General features: G+C 40.6%; 1 protein-coding gene across 1 annotated transcript; it reads right to left on the reverse strand.

Annotated features, from left to right (window-relative positions):
- Positions 1-110: 110 nt before the first annotated feature.
- Positions 111-13,503, reverse strand: hif1aa (hypoxia inducible factor 1 subunit alpha a). The gene is made up of 15 exons (XM_056394108.1): positions 13,202-13,503; positions 6,257-6,447; positions 5,572-5,723; positions 5,188-5,272; positions 4,323-4,432; positions 3,917-4,119; positions 3,597-3,703; positions 3,308-3,455; positions 2,699-3,072; positions 2,372-2,589; positions 2,157-2,279; positions 1,787-2,043; positions 1,603-1,702; positions 1,432-1,522; positions 111-1,339 (listed from the first exon to the last, which is right to left on the reverse strand). The coding sequence occupies exons 1-15, from the start codon at positions 13,231-13,233 to the stop codon at positions 1,176-1,178; spliced, it is 2,355 nt and encodes a 784-aa protein (XP_056250083.1). The 5' UTR covers positions 13,234-13,503; the 3' UTR covers positions 111-1,175.
- Positions 13,504-14,294: the final 791 nt, after the last annotated feature.

The following is a 14,294-nucleotide window of genomic DNA, read 5'->3' on the forward strand; positions in this document are numbered from 1 at the left end:
TTCTTACTGGAAAGAGTTAAAAAAAACTAGTCAGTATGATTTAAAGATTTGAGTTTCTATGGTCCAAAATCCAGTATTTGTAAACTAAGTTCATGAGACCTGAAACAATGCACTTTATTAAAGCCATTTAATGTTAGACAGATACAGGAAGCATGAGAGACCCAACAATGTGGCATGGAGAGATGGTGATAAACCGACTACCATTAACAGAGCAAACAAGTTTGACAACTCACGAATGCTGCTATGATGACGATGATTACACAAGTAAAATCTGAATGGTTGAGATCCACTTATTTAGACAGACAGTTTTGTATGTCACGCACAGTAAAAACCAAAAACATGAATTCATTTCATGTTAAGAGCAAAACACCAGTTGTCCATGATGAGAAGCAAACAAAAAGTGAAGAGATTACTCTCAGATTTTGAGAGTACAGGTCAAAGCTGTGAAGCCATACTGAGTAGATTAAAATTTCCCTGGTATATGTACAGTAACACACACTTACAGTAAAGTAATAAAGTGACATGTACTGGACTGCTACACAATTAAATGAATTTACCTCAAAGACTGATAGCTATTAAATGGAGATAACATTCAAACAACTTTAGGTTTAAACAATATTTTCATACTTCTGGACTAGAGACATCTTGTTAAGTACGAGTACTACAACATACAAGTATGGGAGGAAAAATAAAATTGTTCAAATCCCATCAAAACTACTTTTAAAAAGGCTTAATATATATTGCTGGTAATATTTTTCTTTTTAAGAAAATATAAATTGTGCGACTGAAGCTTACAATACACTGCTGGCAGTAGCGCCAGGTTCTGTGGTGACCTGCTGGAGAAGGGTCATCTGTCGAGGCGCTGTGTGCTGAGAGACTCCCCGGAAAAGAGAGAGAGAGAGAGAGAGAGAGAGAAAAAAAAAAAAAAGACATTTGGACATCTCATGATGCCTGAATCCCTTGCACCAAAACTCAGATGCTGCTATGGTGTTTGTCACAGTGGAATGCTGCAGATATCACATGATGTGCACAAACAGCAGCCAAACTATAATCAAACTCATACAGATACATAAATAAGGGGTGGTGGGGTGGGGGGGCTTGGAGAGGGAGTGACAATGTGGGGGAGAAATTGTAGTGTCCAGTCTAGTCCAGCAGTGAGCAGGCTAAGCATTGACTCAGTTGACGTGGTCCAGTGCGCGCAGCAGCTCCTCCCCCTGCAGCAGGTACTGACGGCCTTGCAAGGGGGCGTTGACCTCGCAGTCGTAGCGGGTGAGCTGTGGCAGGGTAAAGAGAGTATTGGTGCCCTCTGATGTGCTGCCCAGCAGTCGACTTGCCAAATCTGAGCAACAGAAATAAAGATACAGAGTTATGATTCTTCTGATGATTAGTGTCAGGCAATAGTCTAGTGTAGTCTAGATCTAGTTTATTCACCTGAAGGCAGCAGAAGTATGGTCCTGGTTGTTCCTGACTCAGAGGCCTTCAGCTTTTTGCCCTGTTCCACTTGTTCCTCAGGCAAACTTCCCTGCAATTATCAATTACAGATTTTCAAACTCTCCATCTATAAAAGTTCCCTCTATGTATGTTTGGATATTAAGGACTTACCTGTCCAATAATCTCCTTTAAGTCACCCAGTTTTCTTTTGCGCTGTGCGTTCTGAGCTGCCAAGGTCCTGAGTGAAACTTCTTTGTCCAACTGCGGTGTCCTGCAACACAGCGATATTGATACTTACTAACCCAAATAAGTAATATGATTAATTAATAAATATAGTGCATTTTGGAGACTTTACCTCTTAGCAAGGATGGTGGCAAGATGAGGGGCATTTACAGGCTCAGGTGGTGCCGGGGAAGCTGTGCGACTGCCTGGTGTGCTGAATGGGGAGCTGGGATAGCTGCTGACATCTTGTGTGACATGGACTGGAGAGCTCTTGAGGGATTTGACTGGTCCACAAGACAGAGGCTCTTCTTGGGTCAGACTGCGCAGCTGGAAGTCATCATCCATGGGAATGTAGGGAGCTAACATTTCCAGATCTAAGTCCTCCATAGCCTTAAGGGGAGAAAAAGGTCCTATTAATCCAGATAGGGAACTTTTTACTGTTAGACTAACTGTGAACTTGATTTAAACAAAGTAAAATCTACAGTATCTCCTGGCATTATTACCTGTGTGGTGAAGGGGGTCTTGGGCTCCGTATCGATGGCAAACAGCTTCTCCACCAAGTCTAGCTTGAAGTCTGCGCTCATATCTGAGTCCATGGGGAAACAAAAGTCCAATGGACTGTCAGCCTAAAAATGAGAGGTCAAAGGTCATTACCATCCTGATACATATTGGCGAGTCAATAGTCCAATCTGCAAAATGACAATTCACTCAGTCTTACCTCTGAGGAGCTGTGGCTGGTCGATATAGTGGACGGAGCTGGAGCATAGCTCTCAGATTTTGCATCCTCAGAGGTGGTGGTGGTGGTGGTGGTGATGGTGACATGGAGAGGCGCGCTGGTCGGCAGCGGTGAAAGGGGCAGAGCCAGCCTCTCACTGGAGGACGGTAGCATTACATCATTATAGAGAGGGACCTCCTTTGGTAGCTGGATTTCTGAATCTGTGCCAGAGGACATAAGAAAGTTAGAATAATTTAATTTACTGTTTAACATATAAACTCTTGATTTATGTTGTAGAGATATTTAAGTATCTATAATAGGGTCACGAACCAGGGCAGCTGAAGTCCAGGGAAATGATTGTGTCTCCGGCTGCCGGGGCCAGCAGGGTGAGGGCCTCAGGCTCTTCCTTCAGCTGGTCATACAGGCTAGCCAGCGGCCGGGCCTCTCCCGCCTGGGTGAACAGTTTGATCACATCCAGCTCTGGAGTCTTCTCCTCCTCCTCCTTCAGCAGGGTTGGAGACATGTCAGGCATGCTGTTCTGAACTGCAGCTTTCTCTTCTTCCTCCTCCTCCTCCTCCTCCTCCTTTTCCTCTTCCTCCTGCTGCTGCATCTGCTGCATCTGCTGCTGCTGCTGCTCCTCCTTCACTGGCTTCACATCCTCAGTCTGCTCCAGAGACAAGATCAGTTTCTCCTCCTGGATGCCGCTGTAGCAGAGAACAAAGACATGGCAGAGTTAAGCAGCCGTAAGACTGAGTTTACTGAAGATTTTCCAATGGCTCCGTGAGAACTGGGATTACAAACAAGCCACTTCATCACTTCAAACTATAATTTTATATATAATTATGCAGGCCCTTAGCTGGCTTTTTAACTTGAGAAGTATAAAACAAACAGGTTAATACATGACAGTCTCTTCTAAAAAAAAAATTGACTCTTTAGTACCTGAGCACAAAGTTGACACAGACAACACACTGTGGCTGGGAGTTCTTGTTGTTGTAGATGACAGTGGCTTGGGTTTCCACCCACACAAAGCCTCCTCTCTTGGCCAACATCCGGTATTGTCCTGTGCTGACCTGGCCCTTTGCGAACACTGAAAGCAAAAAGGAAAGCAAGGGGGGAAATTAGAAGATTGATTTTGGCATTTGGTTAAAAGTTTGGCAAATAACACACAGCTGGAGCTTGTTCAAAATGTCAGACACAGTCCAAGTTGCAATTTAAGTCTTATGCTTACAGTTATGGTGAGTCTTGGTAAGATGGTCAGAGTCCAGAGCGTGATAGTACTCATACACAGAACGATTCAACAGGTCCTCTGGCTCATAACCCATGAGCTCAGTGATCCTGGAGAAGGACAAAAAGATTAAGTCTTCCACTGACAAACTAAAGCTTCTGTAGTATCCACAATGAGCACTAGGTGGCTCTGTATGACTGTGCGGGTGAAAGCCATGGTAATAATAGAAAAGCACTACACAAGTGGCTTAAGAAGCTGAACCATGTTTTTATCCATGATAAGCTTCTTAAGCATATAATATCCACTCCAATGAGCAAACTCACCTCTCGTCACAATACGTGAACTTCATGTCCATTGTGTGGCGGCTGAGAAAGGTCTTGGTGTCCAGAGGGACCTCAATGTTGGAGGGGTGTGGGATGGGGTCACAGATCAAAACCAGGTAAGGGACAGGTGGCTCCTTGTGCCCGTTGGTAGTCTGCTCAGTGTGGGTGTCATAAACACGCACGTGACCTGAGCAGTGGAGAACCTAGGGAGATAACACAAGGGTCACAACACATTTATTGTGATTTCCAGACTCCAAGGATACTAAATAGTTTCCTAATGCATTAGAGAGGTAATTATCAGAGGAATTGGTTTACAAAAAAAAGGAGCATTTATCTAAAAACTAAAAAGGTTACTTCTGATACATTGCGGAGAGTATATTTCTTCAATGATTACATTAGGCCGTACCTTCCAAGTTGCTGACTTGACATTGACAGTTCGGCCCCTGCTTGTCAGAGTACATTTCATTCGGAGGAAGAAGCTGCGCTCTGTGTTTGGTTCCTTGGTCTTTTTGGAGCCTGAAACAACACAAGGAGTCAGAGTCACAGTTTCAAAAAGGGAAACAGCATCTGTATGGTGAGAGGCATAAGTGTGTTGAAATGACAATAGAGCCATTAGAACTTACAATTGCCTGAATTCTTTTTATTTTTTTATTCATTTCAGTGTTGTATTATAAAATTTTCATTTTCAAACATTTCATATTTGCATTCAGACAAGACATTAGGCAATAAAGCTTTTGCACTGTGGTGAGCTACAGCAAGTTAAATAAAGGAAGTGGAGTTAGCAGCCGTTATAGCTAAGATAATATCACTTTGCACTCGCAATACCAAGGAGAAATGCAGTGTGCCCTCATATGACCATCTATTGATATAGAATTATGTTATGAAGTACACTTCAGAGGAAAGCTTACTAATGTTTAGCTATACTAATGTCACTTAAAAATCCTGCACAAACTTTTACCAACTGGAAATAGAAAGAAAAAGTAAACTAATTCTAGCCACTGACACAAAACAAGGCTAAACTGTGTAGTGCAAGCAGTAAATGTGCCAGTGATGTAGTGTACTGTTCCAGTAATGCTGAATGAAAGGTCACTGAAGTACACACTAGCCAACTCTAATCACTTTGACCTCAGGACTGAAGAGGGAAAATGATAACTGCTTCTGACAGATTCCTAGTCTGAACTTGCCAGCTCAGAGTGAATTGGATTCCCTGCTGATGAGCCCATGTGTATGTCTGTCCCTCTCCATTATAGTGGTCTGTTGTTGTCCCTCACCTGTTCTGTGGACCAACATCTCCCTCAGCTCCTCCTGGTCACAGGGATGTGTGAAATCAAACACGCTGTGTCCAGTCAGGTCAAACTGCAGCAGACAGAGTGAGAACAGAATCTAAGTCCTCTTACCACATATGTGTACATGCAGCTGTTTGTCCATATTGTCCACAGTAGAGATTGTGGTGACTTCTTCTAATCTTTTTCAATAAAAGGCTTCATGTGCATGTGGAATGTTTATTGAGCAGTATCTCTAAAAATTTAACAATAACATTTTTGTTGTATAACATTGGAAGTACAATCATGTTTTTTGGCTGAAAAGTTTCTACTTCTGACTTCTGTTTCCCACCAGTCTTTATGCTGACAAAACGCAGGTTAAATAAGACTAACCTGTGCCAGCCCGAGGCACTTGTTGACATTCTCAGAGAGATAGATTATATCTCCGTCTTCAGACAGCACCATGAGAAAGCCTTCCAAGGCCTTAAGGTAGGAGCTGTTTAGCTGGATATCCAGCTCTGTTTCCTCCTCTGCCATTGGGTCATCTGGAGGAGATAACAGAGGGGGGAGGAAGGGGGTGAGAGAGATAAAGGAAAGTAGACAAAGAAAAGAAAAGCATGAGGAAACCAGGCTCAGGTCATCATCAGAAGCCTCTGTTGTCTAAAGAACACGTTTGCTGGGCAAGACAACGCGACGCAGAAATCCCCCGCCCCCTAAAGTATATCTGCAAATGGATCTCCGTCAGTGTGTGTGAGTAACTGACTCAGTATTTAACTGTTTATCACCGTTTCCTTCCTCTGCATCTCAGACTGTGCCCACTATTTATCTCACTCTCTTTAGGGTGTCCTTTCTTTTCTCCAGCAATGCTTTAAATCATTTAAATGTGATGGCATTCTACTACAAGTAAATCTAATGAAAATTCAAAATATTGCCTCTTTATTGAGCTAATTTTCAAGCTGCCTCTAAAATTACAATGACAATAGCTGCAAAACTCAACTATCCTTAGGACTTCACTTAAAAAATATAGATGTGTCCCATGCTACACTGTACATCATCCGGTACAACTACAGATACTGACCAGTGCTGAGCAGCTTCCTCATGCGCAGGTAGCTGATGGTGAGCCTCATGATGGAGGCCTTATCCAGGCTGGAGCTGACACTGTGGGGCAGGGGCAGCTGCTGGGCCAGCTCGTAGAACACTTCCGACTCCTTCCCACGCCGACATCGCGCTGCATCCCTGGACTTCTCCTTCCTCCGCTCCGAGCTCACTCTGCGGGAGACAGGTGGTGGGTCAAAGATAGACTTGTGACAAATTGGTTCTGATTGCACTGTGTGCACTCCAAGAGCTGACATCCCTCCTTCCTGACTTGAGTTTGTGCACAGAGTCTGGTCAGCCTCTGGCCTATCACTGGTGGGGGAAGGCTGCAGCAGCTGGAGTTCGCAACGAGTGAGCTCACAGCCAAGCCACCGTCTGGACCCCCATCAGACTAATTTACATACATGGCTATCTGACTGAGACCATCTTATTGGCCACTGACCAAATGAAATGGAGTCCATCCCCTTAGAGTGATTGGCTGGGAGGACGGGAATGGATTCTCTTGTCTGTCTGTTGGTGCACAGCCAAGCTACAGTGTGACACCAATCATTAAGACATTTACGAGCCTGGCTCAACGGATCTACAGGGAGGAGAATGATAATACTAGCACTAACACAGACAGCGCACATAAACACAGAGTAAGCGACAACTGCAACTACAAGGACAAAGAAATTGTCAGATTTTCCATCATGTTGCATCAGCAGCCCTCATAACTGCTCACTGCTTGTACTTGCTCCATTTCAGATCCTGCATTTACCCAGGCAGTTATCCAAAGTCTGGCTAATGGACCATCACCACACTGTAAACAAGAGCTTAACAAGAGCTGTCAGTATTAAAATGACAAAGGAGAGCAGACTTTAAAGGAGACAATAACTTGTGCAAATCACTTTTAAAACTATGCTCTTGATTTTATTGATTTCTCACAATGGCTTTTAAACTAAGCACTGATTTGACTTTTTATTTGTATTGGTAACCACGTCATAACCTCAAATGTATTTTAGAAGACACTGGAGCAGCATCACAACAAAATAGACTGTGCTTCAAAAGCCCCTGGCTTTGAAATGAACACCTAATTGAAATTGATCTGTTATGGACTTACAGCATTGACAAAGGCCATATTGTTATTTGAGGCTCTCTAACAAGAAAATGTACCATCCAACTAAAATTAGCCTAATGTGCATCAAATCACCTGGCAGGGTTGCAGGAACACTTATAATACAACTGATGTGCAATACCCTCTACAAATCACATTACTTGTTCTCTGGGGTAAAAAGATACAACACAAGGCCGAGCATAGCATGGCAATGATCTAAGCCTGAGAAAAACATCTGAGTCTGATGAGGGTTTTATGTGCAGACAATTGCTCAGGTCCTTACCACTGCACTTGCACTTAGTACAAACAGAAAACTACCTTTCAAAACTAGATAGCTACACCTAAATAAGTAAAAAACAAATGCAAAAGTCCAAATCACTGAACACATATTGGATGATAAGTCAACCACAATTCTATGGAATATCTTTCCTTGGTCATCTAATCCCCATTTGATGACAACGTGTAAACAAGAAATTTGGATGGTGCATATACCAGAAATCCTCCTCTCAAAAATATGAACTGTAATATAAACATGTTCCAACCTAGACTCTAATTACAGCTACAACTACAAGCGTATACATTCAATCACATGTTTGCACATTTGTAAAAACATTGACAAATGTTTACAATATCTTCTGTTGCCGGCATGTACCATAGCCAGAATGTCTGGACATCATAAAGGGTAACTGCAGGGTTATGCAATCTGTTCTGTATTGTATCAACATGTTCAACTCTTCATTTTGGTCCAATATCAACAGAACGTTCACCCCCAACTTACATTCATGTAAATGGGTTAATTTATCATCACAGGCTTAAGTTATAACAAATTATTAACAAGACATTTTGCACAAGTCACACACTGGGAAAGTCATCTTGCTAAACTACTGCCTAAACCTCTGATGATCTAATGACAGATAAACTCCACACATTGTTACTAACTGTAGTCCCTTCACAGGCTAGATGACCGATTAGTACTAGCCTGTAAACAAATTGTTTTCCTCTGTAGTAGCTGCTCCCCGTTGTATCACATGCCTTTATGCAAATCCATTATCCAAATACATGACCACTGAACACAGTGAGACAACATAGAGGACATTTCACTAAGCCTACAGTTATTATGACGAACACCAGTGTTTGAGTCACTGTACACAGCTCTATAAACATCTGTAATACCAAAGATAAGTAATAAACGCATCTAAACCTATAGATCATAAAGGATAGCCGATAGTGTCGAAAGCATAACCTCTTTTTACAGTGTCCAATTTTAGAATTACAGCCCTGTGACACAATTGTGTAATACAAGCATTTCCTTTTATACTCCTATGTCCTATTCAGTATTGTGATACTTGATTATAAAAAGTAAAACTGCTGACATTTGATGACACACCTCCACTGCCTCCTCAAAATTACAAAAGGAGAAAACACAGTTTTTCCTCCTGACATGAAACATGCAATGAAAACAAAATGCTTCTCTTAATGTTAAAACAAAGCAAGCAGAGAGGCCACCGTTACATAACACTATTTATGCACATGGTCATGCATGCCCAGCAGTCCTCTGCTGGACATGCCTCACAACACAATCACATTTGCAGTTTTGCTCTGTTTAATTAGACTTGCTTTGGTTTCTAATAAGAATGAGTGCTATTAATGTAAACAAAATTTATTTGAGTTGTTACCAGATGTGGACAAGTGATCTGAAGATTAATGGGGGAAAAAACTGTTTACATTGATAATCAGCCTGGCCAATTTTACCCGAGTTGCTTGTGTATTTTGTTACTGGGGGTTGACCTGTTTCACTAGAGAAATGTTCTCACTATCTGTCAGTACTGTTTAGTTTGACAGTAAACATTGTCTTATCTATTATATAATCCCGTTCGGGGGGGGAAAACCACAACTAAAATCTTTACCCAATATGGGAGGAAAGGCAAAGCAAGACTGAAAATAAATAAATTTCCCAGTAAAATCTCGGCATTATAATCAGCCACTCGAGGACATATTTGAAAACAGCTTGGCAGGGGTTGATTGTAATGGTTCATTGCACTGATGTTAGATACTTTCCTCTGTTCAGCAACTCAGTAACTAATTGATCATTTAAATATATAAAATACAGATGGGAAACTTTTACTTACAGTATTAATATACCCATTTTTATTTATCTATTTTCTTTGATGAAGACCTGTATAGTTTTTGTTTGACTCTGCTGGGTTTTCATTACATAAAGCTATACAAACTCTGTTAAAATGGCGCTTTGACAACACATTAGCTAGCTCCATTCACTGTTGAAGGGGGTTAAAATTCAAAAAAATGCCCAAAAGGAAAAAAATAAAACAAACCCATCGTTGTTCCTGAGATTTTCACCAGCAGTAGCTTTGTGCCTCACAAGAAGGTTAATTTGCTAGTATACAATAATAATAATTTACCGCTTCCAGTAGGGACTCTATCCTGTCCTTCTCCACTGGGAGGTGCAGCCTGGCAAAAATCCTCAAGATTACAAATATTATAAACCATTTAAAAAACCTAATATAACTCAGATTACATCCTCCTGTGCAAAAGACTATTTCAGCTGATTACATTTAGCCCACGAACAGCCACTAAGTCCAACATATATAATAGGTTACATTCTTCATAAAAAAGAGCCTCTCATTTGGGACATGGGCTAGTCTTACTCACCCGATATGGATTGTACAAATCTGCCTCCAAATGATCAAACATTTTACTTTCATCAGCTTCCCGTGAATGTTGTTGATTCTTCTGCGTTAGACTTGAAATGCAATTTTGCAGGGAATTAGTTTACTGGAGCCTAAAAGGCATTTAAGCCTTTTTGTGAAGAAGGAAAGATAAATGCCTGAGAGACTGGTACACAACACTATGTTGATTTCTTGAGTCTACAGAAAATCTTTATAAAAAGTTTAAGTCTTGGAAATTTAACCATCTATACTGCTGACCTTGGGACTTTAAAAGCACACTCAATTAGTTTGCAGCTAAATGAAAGTGTCTCTTAATTTTAAAAACATATAACATCCACACATCCAAATATGAATCCAAATTCAGGTGTGGACAGTGAATCCAATGCAAAGACAGTGAGAAAGTGCATAGTACTATAGTAGTAATTGTACAACTGATAAGCATTGGCGATTATATTCAACAAAATTCAGGATGTATGAAGGTATTGTTTTCACGCTTCCTTCCTTGCATTGTTTATGAGACACTGTCAAAGTCTTTTCGGCCGTGGTGTATTTATTAATGAAGAGAGTGAAAATTTCAAGGTGTGTATATTTATATAGTTGTTATACAACTTCACATCCTAATGCACAACACAACCCTAGCAGGTACTTTATGGTATTGTGTCCTTCCGAGCATTGACCTACCAGTAAAGAGCATTCTTTCTCCATTATCGATCAGTTCTCACAATTATTGCTTAAGAAGCCTTAACTGCTTTGTATTCATAACTGTTAAACGCCTCTCTTACTTTACATTTTTAAACACAGTAACATGCGAGCTTAACTAACTACAATAGTCACCCTTTATAAAGCAGTGATTTAGCAGTCTAAGCCTTAAGGCTTCAGTGCACATTTTATTTCTTTATTCTTTTCTTCAATTACAAAACCTACATGAGAAAAATGTGCACACAAACAATACAAACCTATGCTCTGCACCAACAAGTAACCAAATTTACTTTTCAAGTTCTAACTAGACTGCACACAGGCAGCAAATTGTACTCGAATGTCTCAGGGCAACCTGCAAATTGTCAGCCAGAGAATTGCTACACACATTTGGCCACTCCTTTTGACGTCAAGCCTGAGTGATTAAGAGATGAGACAGAAATAATACCATGGCACCTCACAGAGACCTGCTGAAACTGCATCCAACCAGACCACAACTTTGAATTGTTTCTGAGATAGAATGAACATAAGAATTACTGAAACTAAATAGGATGTTGACATTTTACATGTACATACACAAAGTGCCTAATTAGAAGTTAGCAGAAAGTGAGTGAAGTGCAAGGCAGACGGCAAATCCTTGAAAATGAAAAGAAGAAAACTACAGGCATTTTAACTGATGCACAACACCTTAATAAGATCTTAATAACAACAAATTTTAGCATGTAGGAGAACTTAAATTCCATGGAACAAATTACACCTACATTGAGTTGAGTTTCAAACACTACTCCCATTACTAACGGATAAAACATTAGGTAAATTTCAGGGGATCTTCCAAATCTATTTCATGTTCATTTTACCTTACCAATTGGTTCCGAAATTGCACAGGAAAACCTTTATGCAAAGCGCATCTTTATACTATCCCAAGTTTCTGGTTAAGACAATAACACTCTTTTACAGCTTTTCAGCTTTTTGTTGACTGCATATTATTCCACAGTGAAGCTTTCTACTGTTGTTGTTTGTGGAAGAATTTCATTGTTGCCATGCTACCCCCAGCTGAGGAATCCCTACATCCCCTGTCCACTTTTACCACCCTGCTGATCATCTGTTGGTACCTTTTATGACCTTGTTTATCTCAGGACTGACTGTTTATCAGGTGACTTTTTGGTCTGATACTGTTAATACTATCAGGAAGACATTTCCCCTCAATTTGAATTAGAACAGTTAAGTGTATGCCCAAAGTGGAACCAGGGCTGATTTGAGGAAATAAAACAAGCTTTGCACGCAGAAGTCTGAGTATAAGCTCTTCACCCTCCACCATATCAATGACCCAGGGGCCCAGATCAGTAATCTGCTGGATGCTCAGATAAATGATAGCTTCAATCACTGTGTTTTCACTGAAGCTTGTCAGGGAATAGCAAGAAGGCCAACTAAATATTAAACTCAAAGTAGACTGTCAGACACGATTAATAGTTTTGGTCAATGACAACTACTTCCAATAAAATCCAAACCAAAGCTGGACAAAAAAAATCTATTTAATTTATGATGATGAATTAATTGTTGTACTTTATTGTTGTGTATATATCAAGAAAAAAGCCACTTTACAATACATTTTCTCAGTTTACTAGTTAATTGGTTAAAACCGAGCCTACTGAACATTTGAACAAACTGGCCATGTGAAATAACTGCTGTGGAATTTAAAGTAGTTTCAAATGCAGCTGTTTGTAATGTTCGACATAAGTTTACAAGATTTGTTAATTAGGATGATTACTTCTCTAATTAAACTTAACCATGAACCATTACCAGTCCAGAAAATTAAAAGAAATTCAAACCAAGGCCACTTTCACTGAATCGTAAATATTTCAACAGAAACCACACACCACAATCCAGCATTGCTCACATGAGCGCTGGCAACTTTACACTGAAAACGGCCAATGTTGGCTCATCAATTCCCAAATAATACACCACCAGTGATGTATTATTAATAAGATAAATAAATGGTACATTCAGAACAGATGAAAATAACGTAGCATCCAGGACTCACAACACCGATTAAATACAATAACGTAGTAACGTACTGGTTGACGAGGTAAAATTGATTTAAAAGCAGATTTAATCAAGGTAAACAGACAAATCAATCTAGCGAGATGCTACCTGCATCAACTAACTTATTTTAGTAGCTTGCTAAATAAACAATTTTACACTGGGTTAGTTCAGCTAGCAGCTAGCTTATGTCAGCTAGCAAGCTACGTTAGCTGCTTGCTAACAGCAATAGCGTCACCAGCACACGCATTTTGTCGAACAAACACGCTAAACTATCAAGTAACCTTGAAATAAAGCCCATAATGTCACAGCAGTAATAGTAATCAAATCACAAGAGATGACCAAAGTTGTGCAGCTAGTCCCTAAACAACAAGATAGCCTGCTACATAGCATTAGCTAGCACTAATGTTACCTTTTCTTTTCGGGTACAATTCCTGTGTCCATGTCAGGACGAAGGACCTGAGTTGAGTCTCTCTATCGGTATCAAGCTGTATCCGGGCCCGTCGAGAAATAAACCAAAATCCCACGGTTTGTCACTGGTATGGCTCCGTAAATCCTCAAGCGGGTTACATACGAGTTCTGACTGATATTTATCAAAGAAGTCAAGCTTCCATCCACTAAAAACAGATCATTCGTCTCCTCTTCTTCAAAGACAGTGCCACGCTGGAGAGGGGTTACTTGCCGAGACAATGTTGCACCGTAGAGAATCTCCGGCTCCTCCCCCTGATTCGCGGGGGCGCGCAATCACATGCTTTTCCTCCGTTGAGGACGCGCACAGGAAACCTGAGTATCCACCACCGAAATAACTGTAATCTTCGACTGAAGTTTAAGTGTGTTTAGGACATTCAACTGCAAGTCTACAACACAAAATGACTAAAATGCTATTTATATCTCTTTTAGTTTTAAACTAATACTCAATACTATCACTATCATATTTCTTCAGTAGACCTATCCTCCATTACAGCCTACTGTAGGCCTACTGTAGTTCTAGGGTGTTTTGCTGATAAAGGCCTTGTTTTTTAAGTAAGACTGAATAATTAATTTAAATATTCTCGAAATCGTGATATGTCTAGTGCAATATACAAATCAAAGGGGCTGCATTTTTTTTGATAAAAGTAAAACGTGTCACAAGATGGGGGGGGGGGGGGGGGGGGGGGGGCAGAACTGCCGCTGCTGCCTTTTCACAATTGGTAGTCTTCAAATGCCAAATCAAAACTCATTTTACCAAAAAGATTTAATATTAAACACCTTAAACTGATTTATGCTGTTTGTTCCTGCCCTCCAATGGCCCATCTATGAAATAAACTCTGCCCTGACCCTTCCTGTTTCCAGTAAGTGAACCCCAGGGGCTCCAACACCCCAGATTCGTGTGTCAACTGGTTATTGGTGTTTTAATTGACTGCACATTTGTTAATGAATTCGAACCAGGAAAGTACAATATCATCTAGGTCAGACCCTGACTTGTAGAGGGGCCCTTGGCTTGTATGGTACATTTTCCAAAATAA

This window comes from Seriola aureovittata, chromosome 13 (assembly GCF_021018895.1).
Source record: "Seriola aureovittata isolate HTS-2021-v1 ecotype China chromosome 13, ASM2101889v1, whole genome shotgun sequence".
Classification (NCBI taxonomy): domain Eukaryota; kingdom Metazoa; phylum Chordata; class Actinopteri; order Carangiformes; family Carangidae; genus Seriola; species Seriola aureovittata.